The sequence below is a fragment of the Cutaneotrichosporon oleaginosum genome, assembly GCF_008065305.1.
Source record: "Cutaneotrichosporon oleaginosum strain ATCC 20508 chromosome Unknown ATCC20508_contig02, whole genome shotgun sequence".
Taxonomy (NCBI): Eukaryota; Fungi; Basidiomycota; class Tremellomycetes; order Trichosporonales; family Trichosporonaceae; genus Cutaneotrichosporon; species Cutaneotrichosporon oleaginosum.
Genome location: NW_027072171.1, coordinates 2,764,903 through 2,781,397, shown reverse-complemented (window position 1 = coordinate 2,781,397; position 16,495 = coordinate 2,764,903). Strand labels below are relative to the sequence as shown.

Genomic DNA, 16,495 nt, shown 5'->3' with positions numbered 1-16,495 from the left:
TTTTGTTGTCGCTGTGAAACGACGACGGAGGACGGACGAACCAGTAGCTCTTAGGAGAAGGAGAAACTTGTACAGTAATGCGCGACAGGAGTGCTCGCGGTCGAGAGCGTGCAGCACTGCTACCTTAAGGGGATTCAGCTGGGAGAAGCGCCAGCGCTCAGCACGAGCCATGGGCATGCCGGTAGACTTGGAATCGAGAGAGGAGAACAAGCAATTGGAAGCAACGAGGAGGGTGCTGATGCAGGTGAGACGGAATCGCAGAAGTGCAAGCGAGAGAAGGCTGCTTTGCTGCGTTGCGTTTTGAGAACGCAGAAGTCATGTCCAACCTGGTGGCCAGTGGAGGGTCGGTCGACACGCCGTACCCCATATGCAGATCCTTCGGGCTTGTGCGCAGCTGAACTTCCCAAAAAGCCAGTGCCCCCACTCAGAATCGAACTGAGGGCTAGAGATTATGAGACTCACGTGTTACCATTACACCATAGGGGCTGGGCGAGAGCTCGGCTTCAGGCACAACTATCACGTGATTAATGCTTTTACGTAACATTACGCGAGTTGGCCGCCTGTGGCGACGGCCGACTGTCCGAGGCCAAGGCTCGTGAACGTCACTCTCCAATGCGAGGGGACCGACCGACACGCCACCATCCTGCATCTATTCCTAGGCTTGTGCTCAACATCTCTCTCGTTCTCCCTCCCCGCAAGCACGCAGCCGACCATGGACCCACTGGCGCAGGACGTCAACCAAGGCTGGGCATCAGAAGCTCCAGCACCCATATCGCCTCCCATCTCCTCCCCTTCCCGCGCCCCCCAGGCTTCACCATCCACCTTCATACGCGATCCCCAGGTCTACGGCGACCCAGGTCAGGCCCTCATGAGCCCCTCCGCCGAGCTCAGCAAGAAGGAGAAGCCCCCTCCCTACCTCCGTGTCCGCATCGCCGCTCTTGAACGAAACCGGAAAGATCTTCTCATTCGCTTCGATGCCAGCGTGGGTGCAAGTGCGAGGGCGTAGTTGACATCTAGACCAACCTTCCCAACTTTCGCACGTCGCTGTATCGCAACATGCAGCGATCGTACGTCGAGTTTCAACGCTTTGCAGAGCAGCTCCAGCTCTGTTGTCCACAAAGTCCGTTGGTCGTGCACCGAAGCTGACCCCAGCGATCATCCCTGCCCTCCCTCTTCCCCACACGTCGGCGGCAACAGACGAGGAAGGTGAGGCACTCACAAAGCGACACAGCTAACCCTAGACGACCGTCTTGTGAGGATAGTCCTCCAGCGCTGGTTCAGTCGCGTTGCAGACGACCCTCAGCTGCAGAAGGAGGACGAGCTGCGTAGCTTCATCGAGTCCGACTTTGGGTACAATCCAATTCCACCGCCGTCAGCGCGGAAGCAGACGACAGGCGCAGCGGCAACTTCGGTGCTTACCGCCGCACTGTCCAAGGTAGTGCGGCGGGGTCCATTGGACGAGGATGATGAGATTATGAGTGCCCGTACGACGCTGGAGCGTCTCGAGCCTGCGTGGGTGGCTGCAGCCGGCAGCGTCGGCAATCTCAGCAAAGCGCGCAAGACCCTTGCTGCCGCGCAGGCGGACGTTGGAGCTAAACTCATAGGCTTGGCCACAGACGAGTCCGACATGAACCTCGCAGCAGCAGAACGCAAGATGGGGCGGGCGTACGAGCAGATAAGCGGGATGGCGGGGCAGCAGATCACAAGCGACAATGTCATCTTGAACGACACGCTGGCGTACCAGTCGACGAATGCGCGAGCAGCGCGCGATGCCCTTGCGCAGCGCACGCAGATCCTAGAGGACTCGCACAGTGCCACCAAGACGGCCATCACGAAGCGCCGCAATGTAGAGCGCATGAAGGGCAGCTCGAATATCAACCCCCAAAAGGTCGACGATGCCATCGCTGAAATGGAGGAGGCAAACGCGATTGAGAGCCGTCTCACAAACAATCTCAACGCAATATCGGCCCACCTCCACACTGCACTGCGCACACACTCGCGCAATGCTCATGAGGATGTCGCCGTCGCCCTCCTCGAGCATGCACGCATGAACATCATCTTTAATCGATCCGTTCTTCGCGAGCTGGAAGCGCTCAAGCCGGATCTGGCGCGTGTTACCGGTCCCGTTCTCGCGAACCCCGCTACGCCTACTACTCCCACGAGGACAGGCCCTCTGATGTCCCCACCAGTGCACACTCCGACACAGGCTGCCTTTGCGCCCGCACCTCGGCAACCAGGCATGTCCCAATCCATGTACCTTCCCCCGCCCGTGGAGCCTGGTCCGCGTTCCCAGTCCGCGGGCGTCCGCGCGGCCACTCCGTCTACCCCGTCTACTCCTGGCAACGTTGATCCGCTCGGTGGCGCGCCGATGGCGCAGAGTATGTACGCTGCGCCTGGCCATCGCCCGCCTCAAAGGCGGCAAGGACGAGCGCTCGACGAGCGCAAGGCGGCCAAGCTCTTGGCGGGCGGTTTCTAGCGGAGAGAGTGAGACTGTGCACGGTCCAGTCCGTTTGAGAGAAGTCAGCGACGAGAGCAGAGTACGCGTGTGTAGGATGCATGATGCATGGGGTTATGAAGGAGAGGTGATGAAATCGATGTCAAATGGGTGGCAAGAAACCCACACTGCCACTTCTGATCCCGCTCAAGTGACCGACTGCGTCATAACATGGACATGGTGATCCCGTTCCTTTCGCTTCGTCTGCATTCTAGTCCTACATCATATGGCGGCCGTCGAGCTCGATATCCTCGATCCACCGGCCGCAGGACCCAGCCAGTTGACAACCCTGCGGCGTCGCCGACGAAGCCGAGGGACAGACGAGCCCGACGACAATGCAGCATTGCGCTCTCTCCCAAACCAAGTCGGCCTCCGTTTACTCACCTCATTCACCCTCCCACCCAAATACGACCACCTGCCTGTCGTTACGCGCCTTTGGCTCCAGAGCCGCGTAGTCGAGAAGGCGACCACCCCAGACGGCGATGTTGAGCTGGAGCTTACTGGGGAGGCGCGGAAGATCACCTGGCGCAACTTCAAGATCGGGGTCGACCTTCTTCGGCTCTTAGGGCCCAGGACGGCTCGCCTGATCTTCCAGTATCGCGGTGTGCTCGCGCTTCCGTCGCTGTTGTATCTCCTCTCTGTTGTTGCGGAGGGTGTGGTGCCCGCTGCGGCGTGAGTTCTTGTGCATGGCCCCTCCTTGGCTGCACTTCTGCGCCCCACTGACACCAGGATGTGGGGGTCAGCTCAAATGCTCGATCTGGTCGAGAAGAGCTTCGCCGGCCCCCCCTCGTCGTGGGCGGACGCGTTGCGCGTTGCCGCCACGGCGATCGCACTCGAGGTGCTCAGCTACACGTGTCGTGATGTGTTCGCGTCTTGCCATACCTTCATGAGCTCGTTCTCCCGGTACCATCTGGAGCGCCTATACATCAGTGCAAAGCTCAACGAGACAATGATGATCCAAGGTGACGACGCGACATTCACAGAAGTTGTCAGTGCCACTGGCCTTGCCAAAACGTCAGCTAATTCCAGGTGGACGAGGCCAGCGTCTTCGCGGGCTTCCAACACATGAGCGGAATCGATTGTCCTCCACACGATTCTTGGTCTATGGTTAGCGCAGCTGGCGAGCTCGTATCTTCCATGATCGCGCTTGGCCTTCAGACCTCTATCATGATCGGCACACTCAGAACTGCGATGCGTGGCTCAAGCTTCACCACCGGCAACTCCATACTCATTGGTCTCTCCCTCGCGCCTATGTGCTTTGACTTTGTCTGCGACAAACTGTTATCCATCTTCCCTCCCTATTGGTACCGTGTGGGCGAGCCCGACACCCTCGTCCAGACAGAACTGCGCACCCTGCGAGAGTTTTCTCAAGGTCGGCATCGCGAGGAGCTGATTCTCTTCAACCTTAAGCCATACATCCTCACCCGGTGGGACCAGTTGAACCGCAGCCCAGAGCGCATGAACTGGACGTACGATCCGGCGTTTTGGTTCGACGTCGGCCGCACCGGCATAAGCGAGTTGATTACAAACGCTTTCTACGTTCGTCGAGCGGCTTTGGAAAACACTGACGGCAGGTATTACTCGCTGTGCATGCCATCCCGTCCACGTTGACGCTCGGCGCCATTCACCTTCACCGCGCCAGCGCCGAGCGTATGCACGCTGTTCTCAGCAGCGTGAAGTGGAAGCTCAGTGTCACCTGGCAGTTGCCCTTTTTCCTCGCAGCCATGTTCGAGTCGCAGGAGGGACCAGCGAAGTCAGGGCCACAAGTCAACTACGAGGAGCACCGCAAGCGAGGAGGGATGCGCATTGAGGCACGTAATCTCGGACTGTCGTACGACGGGGTCACGCCCGTTTTACAAGGCATCAACATCACGGTGGAGCCAGGAGAGTCGCTCGCCGTCGTCGGATTCAACGGAGGGTGAGAGCCTCAACCTTATAAGGCTGACTGCAGTGGCAAAACGACACTTGTGCGCGCGTTGCTCGGGCTACATAGTCACTCGGGAACGCTGCTCGTCAACGGCATTCCGTTCGAGGACTATGACTCCGTGACTTTGCATGCGCGCATGTCGTGTTTGTTCCAGGTGAGCAGCATCGCGTTCTGCTACTCACCTTTCTAGGACTATGACCGATACGACCTTACAGTTAGGCAAAACGTCGGTTTCGGTGACACGAGGAAAATGGTTCGTGATGATTTCTTGGCCTTGACCTTCGCAGCTAATATACTCCAGCATAATGACGAGGCGTTGAACGGCGCGCTCGCCCGCGGCGGCGCGTCCGCTTTAGTGAAAGGGATAGGGGGTTTGGAGCGGCCGCTATCCAACTCCAAAAGGGGACGTCCGAAGTACCCGGCGAAGATGATGGGTAGCAAAGCAGTTACGCCGCCGGGCGAGGTTGCCACGCGGGATGCATCGTCGGCTGCAGCGTCGGAAAGCCTAAGTGGCGACGTGACGCTTGCGACTGAGGAGGGCTCGGAGGGCTTGGCGACGACTGGTATCGAAGGCGAGGAGTTGGATGATGCCAATCCGACCCCAGACATGAACGCTCCAACCGGGCTCAGCGGTGGCCAGTGGCAACGCATTGCGCTGTCACGCGCCTTCATGCGGCACGGTGAGACCGACCTGATCATATTGGACGAGCCTTCGGCGTCTCTCGGTACGTGCCAGAGGATAGTATTCCCCTCGCAGGTAATTGACGCCGCAGACGCTCGTACGGAGAAGGAGCTGTTTGAGACAGTCCACTCGCTGTCCAATCTCGGCGAGAAGGGCTCGACAACTTGCATCCTTATCTCGCATCGGTTTGCCACCGTCAAGAAGGCATCAAAGATTGCTTTCGTAGATCAAGGGGTAGGGCAGTCGTGGATCGCGGGATTGTGACTCGCTAACGTCCAGCGGATTGTCGAGTATGGGACTCACACAGAGCTCATGGCGCTCGACGGACGATACGCCGAGATGTACAACATCCAAAAGTCGGCGTTCGACGACTAGACTCATGTATCTTCTGCGCCAGCTCCGCGAAATTCGGCCCGGGAATGGAAGGATCGCGCGCACAGGCGCTCGGTGAATCGGAGGCGTGTGCGTCGCTACTGGGAGGAATGAATCAAGCGGATTCAGCTGCCGCTCGTGTCTCAAGTGCTGAATTGTGGAAGCAATTTCTTGTAAGACGTCAATCTGCCGCGACCCAATTTGCGTCTTTGTTTACGTCTCGACGTGATCGACTCGCACCGTCCAGCCACCACCAATATCCGTCTCCCCATGGTCCCCTTAAAAAGGAGAGGATCACACATCTCCCTTGACTTCTCCCACTTCCTCTTCCACTCGACTTGTCCTCTCACTCAATGCTCATCATCCTCCGCCTGCCCAGTTGAGCAATGATCCAAGTTTCTGTGAACGGTGGCAAACTGCCAACTCAGCTCTCAGCGGAAGCTGGCAAATCTCTTTGCACAGCATTATCGCAGTCCAATCTTTCCTCCGCCGAGTCCGCTTCGCCTGCCGACAAGCCCAACTCTGGCTCCTCCCTTGCCACCGACGCCAAAGACGCTGATCACGCCCCGGGTTTCCACATCCAGTCCACACCACCACCGACTCCAACCGTCTGGCACTCTATCGAGGACACCACCGACGAGGCTGCAGTCTGTGCGGGAAAGGGGCTTGACGCCACCGAAGCATTGCCGCGCGGTGAATGCCCTCCCCCCTTTCCCGGTTCTTATCCTGGCACTGTTTGGCCTAAGAGTGACCGGCCCGTTAAACCTATCAAAGTCGGCAGTCCCCGCCCGCGGTTGCCGCACGAGCCTAAGCTGCGCTTCTCCACGATCGAGCTCGATGCAGAGTACGACAACTATCCTGTCCTTGCGCGTATGTGGCTGGCTACCCGCGACGCCTACGAGGTCAGCGATCCCCATGACTTGCTCACGTGGCACAACGTCGCTATCATGCTTGACTTTGCGTGCTGGGCCCTGCCTCGTGCATGGGCTTGGTTCACTGCCAATCAGCGGGCGATGTACCTCGCGGCAAGGCAACTCGCAGGACAGGTCTTGACGGGCATAAGCGACGCTTTACGGTGAGTGGCGTCATGTCCACGGACGTGGGCTTACTGCATTCAGATCCTGGGGCCAGTATGCACTCCTATGTGCTATCGAGGAGCAACGCATTTCATGGGGGCTCCTCCCCCTCGTCCTGTGCAGGTTCTTGTCGTCTATTCAGGAACTCCTTGCCCAGCGCTATACAGCAGATACAGTCGAGCTGAGGGTTAGTTCACCCTTTGAGTGGCCGTGTTAACTCAGACTTTGATCGACGAGTCGTCGCGGAGTACGATTTTCAACCTGTACCTTCGGTTGACAGTGCCGCAAGGAAACGATAAGCTACTGAGAACGCTCCTCCGAGATTCTGAACCTTTTACGGCATTTTCATCGATCAGCAACTCAAAAACACCTCATTCAACTGCCGCCGATGTCCTGCGCGTTTCCTGTTTGTTTATTGGGGAAGTCATTGAATCCCTCACGCAACTGCAGCTTATCATCGTCCTGCTCTTCAGCGGCAACGCCACCCCCGTTGTCGCCAGCATGGCCATCGTGCTCATGCAGTACTGTATTTCGTCATCCTCAACGGACACTGAGCTGGCCCGTGTGGAGCGTAAGGAGCGCAATAAGCTCGATCACCGTCGTCAAGCTCTCTTTCAAATCGCAGGGGGTGCTGATTACCGTCAAGAGGTAAACCTCTTCCAAATCGGGCGGCGCCTCAGCCCCTCCTGGGAGGCTTTGACGGAAAAGGTGAAGGCTATTAGCACTCCCGACACTTTCAGCTGGCGCAAAGGCATCGATTCTGCTTTACGTATCCTGTTGGAACTGGTTCCAACGCTGACAAAGGTGAGAGAGACATACGAGATACCTAACAATAGATCGCAATTGTCATTCACCCGGCAGTCGCTCTGCGCCTCAGCACTGCCAAGGTTACCGATGATGCCAGCCAATGGGTCACTAGAAAGTACGCTAACGGGTTTGGTTACGAAAGATACTGCCTGAGCAATATGTTCCGTGGTGGATTCTCGGCACTGGCGTACTGCGCCGCCCTCGACCTCCTCCAGTCACAGGAGAATGGTGACTTCATCGACTATGAGACGCGACGAGACGATGTCGGCATGCGCATCGAGGCGAAGGGTCTGCATTTTACTTACAGCGGCTGCCAGGAGCCTACTCTGCACGACATCAACCTCACCGTTGAGCCTGGCACGACTCTGGCTATCGTCGGGTACGTCTTGCCCACGGTTGTGCTGATTTCCGAGTTTCAACGGCTCGGGCAAGACGACGCTGCTGCGGCTGCTCCTGGGCCTGATGGGAATGGAGGGGACGACGGGCAATCTGAAAATCAACGGGCTCGCAATTGACGTGGGTCAAGACGAGGGGAAAGCTAACGGCAGCAATATCAGCCCTCAACGCTCTTTAACCGCATGAGCTGCTGCTTCCAGGAGCACGCCAAGTTCCCTGAGTCGCTGCGTTTCAACATCGGCGTCGGGGATGTTGAGCGCTTCGATGATGACACAGCGCTCATGGCCGCCGCCAAGATTGGGGGCGTCGAAGGTCTGTCGCAGGAACTCGGGGGTTTCGACCGCCTCCTGAACCCCTCGGACGCTGCCGAGGCTATGAAAGCCGATGAGGAGGATCTGGAGGAGGAAGGAGATGTGCGGCGGCGTCCCGCGGCCTCCCTCAGCCGCGGGCAGTGGCAGCGCATTGCCATTGGCCGCGCCTTCCTCAAGACCGAGATCGCGGGCGGTGTCGATCTTTGTGTGTACGATGAGCCGACCGCGAGTCTGGACCCTGTCGCCGAGGTATGTCCTGGCTTGAGAATTCGCTGATCGCAGCACGATCTGATGGAGCGCATCTCGTCGCTGTCGCGGAAGAGCGGGCGCACCACGACCATCTTCGTCTCGCACCGCCTCGCGAGCGTGCGCCGCGCCGACCAGATTGCGTTCATGGAGAAAGGAGTGGGTGTGCGGTACATGTGGCGCTGACAGCAGCGCATTGTCGAGCTGGGTACGCACGCCGAGCTCCTCGCGCTCCGCGGCAGGTTCTTTCGCTTCTGGGAGCTGCAGAGCAAGGCGTTCGTGGACGATAGCAATGAGGGAGCAGACGTCAGCGACGCGGAGAAGGCCGAGGTTGACGAGCTTGGCTCGCACGCGGAAATTGGAGCTTGATCTTGTGCATTCGACGTTTTGAAGTATGCATTGAGCAGTGGCGGAATGCAGTGGCAAACTGGCGGGGGTATTATCGGAGGTTTATTGCGTTTTCGTCTGCGTCTGCAAACTGAGCGGCACTTGCCATTTTCAACGCTCAACACGGCGCTCACGTCGCTCACGTCGGTCAGTTACCGAGACGCGGTTCAGATCTCATAGTTGATTATGTACGGTTAATTACACGTTTATCTGCACAGACACACACTGGTGGAAGGTTATCGTGCCGTTAAGCCCTCTGAATCAATCAACGACGAGCGCAAGCGTGGTTGTGTTGGTGGTTTCGATCGTACATACGGTGGTGCCAATACATGGCCAAGCTCGCTAGGAGTCGGGTTTTAGTGCACAGTTCGGCTATCGGGCTGAGAAGTGGGCCTGGTGATGCGAAGGGCTTAGTGTACACTTGTCGCGGGGTGATGGCCGCTCTTAGTAGTCCTCCGGGATGTAGGTGTCGTGGGGCCGGTAATAATCGTCGCCAGTGTTGCGGCTGTGACCGTCGCTCCCGATAGGACGCCAACCATCAGTATCACCGGGTCCGCTAGTACAGCTGCAGCCCTTGCTGGCCCCGTCGTGGTAGTGCCAGCTATCGCCGTCGCCGCCTGTCTGGGGCCGAGGCGGGAGCGGGTGCTGCATCGGAGGTGGGTTCGTGAGGTCCTCGATGCCAAGCATGGCACAAAACGCTGTCGTCTGCGGATTCGTGTAGTGGGCTAGAGGCGCGCCTCCGCCCGCGGCTGGCGCAGTCTTAGCGAAGGTCTGGATGTCTGAGATGGGTCCCGAGAAGCGGGGGTCGACCAAGGCATTAAGAATTGCAAGAGTGCGTTCCTCGAAGTTGTCCGGAAGCATCGAGGGTAGGCCCCCTTCAGCGTCGCGTGCGAGAGGATCGCAGTTTGTGGGGATCGGGTGGGCGCCTTTGGTGATCGCGAGCCACTCGTAGTCAAAGGTGAGAGCTGGGGGTAACGCTTCAGAGGGCGCTGAAATGTCGAGTACCTGTTATCAGCTCGCATTGAGAAGGAGCCCCACCACCTGCCACGCGCCCGTCCAACCGTCATCGCTAGGCTTGGAAAGAGCCAGAAATCGCGTTGCCCGGTGGCCGGGTTGTGGCGGTGTATTCAACAGATCACGGCCTGGGGGCGGGTTTCGATAGATGGTGTGAGTGCTCAGCCACGCCGCGGGTGTGGGGTCTTGTTCGTGGCCTCTCTCCCCCTTCGCTGCTTTAGGAGGGTGAGTCTTGACGGCTGGAAACTTGATGTGCCGGTGCGCAGCGAACCAGTACCTCGGGCGAGTGGCGTCGAGGATGCGCATAAGTGGTGGGGCGCCGAGCTTGCCCGAGGAGACCAAGGGCTTGAATTGGGGTGAAAACCTGAACAGTCTCTTCCAGTCACCATGCTTAATGATTTCGGCGGGCCAGTCGTGGGAGAGAAAGATGTCTACGTCCGAGAGCTGGTGAGCGCGTTCATGGGGCAACTTACAAACCTGAGGCGCTCCTCATTCCATTTGCGGATGTGGTAGATGGTGTGAAGTCTCTTTTCGGACAGGGGGACGCGCTCGAAGTATCCACAGCCCTCCGTACCCTTCCTGTAGATGCCGCTGGCGCCCGCGATGCGCAGACCGTTAACCATCACGCTGCCCGCCACTCCAAGGTAGTAGATGTTGTGAGCGAGCCAGCCGCCGTAGAAGAGCTCGCCGAGGTAGTTGCTCGCTTCATGGTTTCCTCCTACGACAATAGTGAGAGGGATGTCGCGGGGAGCAGCGTAGTACTTGTGGAAACTGCCCAGCTTGCGCTGGTCTGGAAGCAGGTGGCAAGACTCCATATCGGAAGCGTTGCGAAAGGCCTGCAGGTCGCCGCAGCATAGCACGAGATCCACGGGGGGCAGGGTGCGGTAGAGCTCGGCGAATGAGCCGTGGAGACAGCCCACGACGGCGACGCGCATTGTGGTGCGTCGGGAGTGGATGTGCGAAGACGACGGAGGACGTGGTGAGTGGTTAGTGTCGAAGGAAGAGGACGTGTGCCAGGTGATGCAAGGTGGAGGTGGATCAGCGCGAGTGGCGAGGCGCTGGACAAGCGACTGATCATGCGTGGGCCGGAAGGACATTGCTCCATCGGCACCAGCGGCACCAGAGTATTCCACCCCAAAATGCGCCCTCTTGTCGTTTTGCAAGCATGGTCGAGCGACTGTCGAGCGCAGAACAGGCATCAGGATATCGGCTGTCGTCGTTGTCGCGCCGTCCAAGGTCAGTTGGGTAGCAATTTGACGATGACATCGTTGACGTCATCCTAATCAACACACTTGTCTACTAACAGGAGAGTAATCTATCCCAATAAGCAACAGCAATGGTGAAGCTGCGTTAAATGAGAACAACGGGCTAGACTTTCTGCACTCTTTACACGCTCCTCTGCCCACTGATACATGCTTGAACCGCAATCTTCACACGCTCCTTCCACCCCCTGAGACATGTCTGACCCGCGCTCTTCGCACCTGCGACGCTTATAAAACTTCTCACGGTCGCACTTCAAAGCAGGGCGACTCCAGCAAGGCCGAGTGCATCGGCCTCGCTCCGGAAAAGGCCGCTCCCCTTGAGCTTCTCAGTTCGTTTCCATTGTATAAGATGATTTCCTGTTTTCATGTTGTATCACTTGTCTCAACTCTGGCCTTCCACTCATTCATGGTCACCTTTACTCCACCTGACGCCAGTGGGACCAAAATATGGGAGCTGCGTCGTCGTCGCCTCGACGCGCCCGACACCACTGACAGTCCCGCAGTAATTGTCTGTTCGGCCAAAGGTAATTCTCAGTCTAGTGGAAACATCCCTCTAGTCGCGGCTGACGAGGCCCTCGGTTCTGACGGGAATAACAGGGACGGGCATGGCCATCTCAAGTCGGATGCCAGTCCTATCCATGATGGTCCCGACAGTTAATGGTCCGATAGTGTGGTGTTCACTCGCGCGGACAACCTGGGGTCGGAGGAGGATCCCTTCCCAGACATCGTCAATTTTGCCTCCAATCTCTGCAGCAAAGCAAGTAAGCCCGGCCGATGCCCCGGTGCTGAATACAGTCATTCTTCATCGCATCCTTAGCACGGGTGGAAGAATATTTTGCGCCGGCAATGCATTCGTCCTGGCAACGTCACTCGGGCCCGTTTTTGCCACCCTCCTTCTCAGTCGCTGGAGCGACCGTCGGGCTTTGCGCCTCCGGCAGACTGCATCTGAGCGGGGCGAGAGAATTAAACGCAAGGCAACGTTCCCCCATGTGGCAACATCGCCGTGTCATAAAGTACGTGGGAGGGGGTTCTTTTTGCTGACGAGGAGTCTGAGGCCTTGATTTATCGACCAGAAGATTGGATCCTCTCCGAATACGACAAGGCCGACAAGACCTTAATGAAACAGACGAAGGGGACTCGCCTTGAGACCATGCTGTCATGATCGCCAACAACACTGTTCGCCATGCCATCAACTCGGCGTGTTATGTAGCTAGCAGTCTCCTGATCTAAGCTGACGCCACAGGTTCTCATCGTGACGCGCTGCGCCCCGGCATCCCTCTCTCTTGCCTCCATGAATCTTCTGACAGGCTCGCTGTCCATAACGTTGAGCACCATCTCATATCTGCTATGGACGACGGAGGAGTTCATCAACCAAATGTGAGCTTCTCATTGCCGTTTCATGCTCACCAACAAGGTTCGGAGCCGCTGCTTTCCATGCTTGCCATGTCCATTCACTGCGGCCCAAAGGCTCCCATATGAAGTACGACTACGAAACACGGCGTTGCCCTGGTGGTGGGATGGAGTTAGAGCTTCGAAACGTGACATTTAGCTACCCTGGAGCGGACAAGCGCAAGCCGTCGCTGAAGAACGTCAGCCTTCGCATCGCGCCCGGCGAGACGGTCGCTATCGTGAGGTGGTGAGTTCTGCAGGCGCTCACCCTATCCAGGTCGGCTCAAACGGATCAGGCAAGTCTACACTTCTCAAGGTGCTCCTTGGCCTGTATGATGGGCATGAAGGCCTTCATGGTGATGTTCATGTCAACAACACCCACATCAGCGATTACGACATGAGGGGCATTTACGCGCCAACCGCGGTGGTGATGCAGGACTTTCAGCGCTACAGTCTTACCCTGCGCGAAAACGTCGGCCTCGGATCAACTTCCCTTTTGCACGACGACGAAGCTTTGAAGAAGGCTCTTGAGCGCGGTGGAGCCTCGGCAGTCGCCAAACAGATTGGACTGGACGCTGTGCTCATCCCATACCATAATCCCTACAAAGGTCTTTCTCCCCGACGCCCCGCGCCGCACCCGTCGCAAGGGTGGATGCGGAAGTGATTCGAGCTCTGGCGAAACGGCACTCTGTGGAGAAAAGACGAGTGAATCCAAAGCCGGCACCGAGGACGCGAGTGCGAAGACGAGCAGCGCATCCACAGCTAGTGGTGACGAGCCTGTCCTGTCGGAAGACGAAAGTGAGACGAGTACAGTCGAGGAAAAGCGCACCATTAGGCTACGCTCTTACTTCGAACACATCGTTCACATCATTTGCGCTCTGTCGAGTACCGGAAACGCTCGAGCCATGCGCAAGCAGCTGTACAAGGCCTCCCGCTGCACCGATAATGTTAGCCTCCAACCTAGCTCGCTGACCACAGTTAACCGCTCTCAGTGGCGGTCAGTGGCAGCGCGTGGCGCTTGCGCGCGCGTTCATGGCTGCCCCGCACGCCGACATGGTGATGTTCGACGAGGTGAGCAGCCCGCGTTCAAGCTCACAGCAGCCCAGTTCCAATCTTGACCCGGAGGCGGAGGCCGACCTGTTCAGGGCGCTGCACAGCCTCTCGAGCGCTCAGGAGGGACACCGCACGACGACCATCTACGTCTCACACCGCATGCAGACGGTAGGGCGTGCGCAGCGCATCATCCTGCTCGAGCACGGCGCCATCGTTGAGAGCGGCACGCATGAGAGGAGCTCATCAAGCGCAAGGGTCGTTACTTTGACCTGTACACGGTGCAGCGCGACGGCTTCATCTAGAAGGGGATGCTGGAGGGCGACGTGAGCCATGAGGGAGGCGTATGAGAAAGCAGAAGCCGATGCGTCTGTTGTTACGATGCCATAGTCAGTCTGTCAGCCAACGCATGGAAGAAGGTTCTGTTACCAGTTGTCGCCGCGATTCTCCCTGCAGCCAGCGTCCCGCTGCGCAGCAGCCCCCGACCACCTCGAGCGGATATCTATGCATGGGTGGTGTGTAGCGTCTACTTGCGTCCGGCGAGGAGGCGGCGGATCGTCTTGGTCTGCGTTGGCGTCGTGTACGCCGTCTTGCCGAGACGAGCGATCCGCGTCCCGGAGAACCCGGTGTTGAGGTGCTGCTTGCCGGCCTGGGCCTGGGGTCAGTGATGCGCTTGCGAAAGCCGGGTGTCTGCGCCGTTGGGTCGCGTCTGCCTTGCTCCAGACGACTGGGCAGGGGCAAGAGCACGCCGTGCCCATGACCATGGACACACCCACGAATCCACGTACGCGCTTGTACTGCCGTCAGAACACTGCTGCCGGGTGCGCCGGCAACTTACAACTCCCCCACCGGTCAGGCGGAACCGCTTCTTCGCGCCGGAGTGGCTCTTGAGAAGCTGCGCCACGGGCGTGCTCGAGAACGCGCGGAGGCCGGTACGTGCGAGCAATGGCCGAGCGAGCGCGAACATGGTGTATGATGATCCTGGACGTGCCGCACGGCACACCGAAAAGTACAAGTCCGAGATTCAGATGCGGTGAGGTGCGGAAGCAAATCGGTGGAGGTGCATCATCAGTCACTCTTGTCGCCATATCGCTATTGTGCTCTCTTGTCTTCTCTGCCTCTCCCTCTACCTCTGCTCTACTCTACTTACTCAACTACATTGTGAGCACCGAATTACACCGCGCTGACTCCAGATGTCTGGACGCGGCAAGGGTGCGCACTACCCCGAGCGAGCTGACAGCAGGCGGCAAGGGCCTCGGCAAGGGCGGCGCGAAGCGGCACCGCAAGGTCCTCCGTGACAACATCCAGTGCGTACTCCGCATCTCCGAGGTGCTGATACCAGGGGTATCACTAAGCCCGCCATCCGCCGCCTTGCTCGCCGTGGCGGCGTCAAGCGTATCTCGGGGCTCATCTACGAGGAGACCCGCGGTGTGCTGAAGATGTTCGTGAGTATTGACTCTGCGGGGTCTGGGGACTTGAGGAAGCCCCGTTTTCCCACCCCGCCTCCGCTTCTTCCTTCCCCCCGCTCGCTCCGCTTCTCCGCGCGCCGGCCCTGGCCGCTCACGCCCAGCTCGAGAATGTCATTCGCGACTCGGTCACCTACACCGAGCACGCTAAGCGCAAGACCGTCACTTCGCTCGACGTCGTGTACGCCCTCAAGCGCCAGGGCCGCACGCTCTACGGCTTCGGCGCGTAATTTCTCCTTGGCATCTTGCCGCACTTCGCGTTTGCTTGTCCTTTGTAAGCCGCCATGTAAATGACTGGCTATGTGTGGGAGCAGGAGGTAGCTGGGCGACGGCCGCTATTGTGCAGATTCCCGCGGGAACCTGGTGTGGGGGGATGGCACGAGAGAGGAAGACGTGGGCCGCAGCTGAGCCCGACGGAACGCATGGGCAATCCGGCTCCTCGGTGTCCTCCGCAAGGCCACACAACCTTTGCTGCCATCAGACACACATGTGACACGATCAAGTCAACATTCCAAGGACAACAATCCCGGCTGCTATGCTTATGCATCAACTTGTTTCTAGTGCGAGCCCTCCTTCTCAGCCTCAGCAACGAATGAGCGGATGCTGCGGTTAGCGGGGCACTCAGGGCAGCAGTGCACGCGGCCAGCACGCCTGGACATGACAGGGGAGCAGCTGGAGCGCGGTGAAGGCGACCGCGAGCGAGAGGTTTAACAGAGGGGACGTGTGGCCAGCATCAAGATACCAAGCCTCCACACCAGCACGAGTCCACAGTGGCACTCATCGACAACCGTCCACTGCGATCCGCATGTCCAGAGTGCTCGTCCACGCCGCTCCTCTCCTGACACACGCCTCAAGCTCCAAGGCCGGACACGTGTCCATCTCTCCACGTCCTGACTCACAACTCGTCCTCCTCCGAGTTGCCAGTGTTGATCGAAGAGTCCTCCTTGACAGGGGGAGGGGCCGAGGTCGACGCAGCCTTCTTGTCGCCGCCGCCCGAGGCAGCCACGGCAATGCCGATCGTCGAGAGGATCGTGCCGATGGCGCTGGCATCAGTATGGATCTTGGCTCGAGCGTGGTGCGAGATGGCCGGGGTCGGATCGCGATAATGGCGATGCGCATCTGAGGACCGAGCAAGCGTAGCGGGACACCCGCTGCCCGCTCCAATGAGCCTCATTTCCCGGCATCGCCGTCGCGCGCGCTCGCTGGCGCTAATCCTGGTGCTCCGAGCCAGCGCCTCGGCTCTGAATCTCGGACCACAACTCCGAATCTAGCCGAACCACCTCCCACACTCACATGTACTCGTTCTGCTGTCAGCGCGCTCTCTCACATGCTCACCTTGATGGCCTTGCCGGCGATGTTGTACGACATTTTGGCTGTTTTCGAGATATGAAGTGGTCGCTACAGCTCACCAGCCCCAGCCTGAGCCCGACCCGAGCCAGCGAGCGCGAGCCAGTCAGTCCAGTCCGGCCGCGGCGGCTTTTCCCGAATTCCCGTGGGTGGCACCTCCACCGGCCGCGCGATTTCGCTGACTTCTACTCACCTCACTGTCCTGCGTATTGCGTCCACCACCGCCATGCTCCGCTCCGCATTCAGCTCGCTCGGGCTGTTCCGTCGGC

The 16,495-nt window shown here is 58.7% G+C and overlaps 9 protein-coding genes across 9 annotated transcripts; 6 read left to right on the top strand and 3 right to left on the bottom strand.

The window, feature by feature from the left end:
* Window positions 1–712: 712 nt before the first annotated feature.
* COLE_02792 (uncharacterized protein) lies at window positions 713–2,476 on the top strand (the record flags this gene model as incomplete). The annotated part of the gene is made up of 4 exons (XM_018423427.2): window positions 713–982; window positions 1,018–1,120; window positions 1,153–1,206; window positions 1,242–2,476. The coding sequence occupies 4 exons, from the start codon at window positions 713–715 to the stop codon at window positions 2,474–2,476; spliced, it is 1,662 nt and encodes a 553-aa protein (XP_018278278.1).
* Window positions 2,477–4,293: 1,817 nt separating this feature from the next.
* Window positions 4,294–5,478, top strand: COLE_02791 (uncharacterized protein; the record flags this gene model as incomplete). Its single annotated transcript, XM_018424991.1, has 7 exons — window positions 4,294–4,412; window positions 4,446–4,575; window positions 4,612–4,674; window positions 4,723–4,828; window positions 5,027–5,146; window positions 5,195–5,337; window positions 5,383–5,478. 7 exons carry the CDS (start codon window positions 4,294–4,296, stop codon window positions 5,476–5,478), a joined length of 777 nt encoding a protein of 258 aa, XP_018278277.1.
* Window positions 5,479–5,861: 383 nt separating this feature from the next.
* On the top strand, window positions 5,862–7,511 carry COLE_02790 (uncharacterized protein; the record flags this gene model as incomplete). Its single annotated transcript, XM_018419291.2, has 3 exons — window positions 5,862–6,550; window positions 6,594–6,738; window positions 6,774–7,511. The coding sequence occupies 3 exons, from the start codon at window positions 5,862–5,864 to the stop codon at window positions 7,509–7,511; spliced, it is 1,572 nt and encodes a 523-aa protein (XP_018278276.1).
* Window positions 7,512–7,516: 5 nt separating this feature from the next.
* COLE_02789 (uncharacterized protein) lies at window positions 7,517–8,680 on the top strand (the record flags this gene model as incomplete). The annotated part of the gene is made up of 5 exons (XM_018419292.2): window positions 7,517–7,737; window positions 7,772–7,874; window positions 7,907–8,314; window positions 8,348–8,470; window positions 8,504–8,680. The coding sequence occupies 5 exons, from the start codon at window positions 7,517–7,519 to the stop codon at window positions 8,678–8,680; spliced, it is 1,032 nt and encodes a 343-aa protein (XP_018278275.1).
* A 462-nt stretch (window positions 8,681–9,142) lies between these two features.
* COLE_02788 (uncharacterized protein) lies at window positions 9,143–10,647 on the bottom strand (the record flags this gene model as incomplete). The annotated part of the gene is made up of 3 exons (XM_065626233.1): window positions 9,143–9,703; window positions 9,737–10,150; window positions 10,186–10,647. 3 exons carry the CDS (start codon window positions 10,645–10,647, stop codon window positions 9,143–9,145), a joined length of 1,437 nt encoding a protein of 478 aa, XP_065482502.1.
* Window positions 10,648–12,491: 1,844 nt separating this feature from the next.
* COLE_02787 (uncharacterized protein) lies at window positions 12,492–13,743 on the top strand (the record flags this gene model as incomplete). The annotated part of the gene is made up of 3 exons (XM_018426187.2): window positions 12,492–12,602; window positions 12,641–12,940; window positions 13,342–13,743. 3 exons carry the CDS (start codon window positions 12,492–12,494, stop codon window positions 13,741–13,743), a joined length of 813 nt encoding a protein of 270 aa, XP_018278273.2.
* A 331-nt stretch (window positions 13,744–14,074) lies between these two features.
* Window positions 14,075–14,380, bottom strand: COLE_02786 (uncharacterized protein; the record flags this gene model as incomplete). Its single annotated transcript, XM_065626232.1, has 2 exons — window positions 14,075–14,077; window positions 14,252–14,380. The coding sequence occupies 2 exons, from the start codon at window positions 14,378–14,380 to the stop codon at window positions 14,075–14,077; spliced, it is 132 nt and encodes a 43-aa protein (XP_065482501.1).
* Window positions 14,381–14,606: 226 nt separating this feature from the next.
* On the top strand, window positions 14,607–15,109 carry COLE_02785 (uncharacterized protein; the record flags this gene model as incomplete). The annotated part of the gene is made up of 4 exons (XM_018423426.2): window positions 14,607–14,625; window positions 14,657–14,720; window positions 14,756–14,858; window positions 14,984–15,109. The coding sequence occupies 4 exons, from the start codon at window positions 14,607–14,609 to the stop codon at window positions 15,107–15,109; spliced, it is 312 nt and encodes a 103-aa protein (XP_018278271.1).
* Window positions 15,110–15,436: 327 nt separating this feature from the next.
* On the bottom strand, window positions 15,437–16,053 carry COLE_02784 (uncharacterized protein; the record flags this gene model as incomplete). Its single annotated transcript, XM_018423425.2, has 2 exons — window positions 15,437–15,482; window positions 15,779–16,053. 2 exons carry the CDS (start codon window positions 16,051–16,053, stop codon window positions 15,437–15,439), a joined length of 321 nt encoding a protein of 106 aa, XP_018278270.1.
* Between the last annotated feature and the right edge of the window lie 442 nt (window positions 16,054–16,495).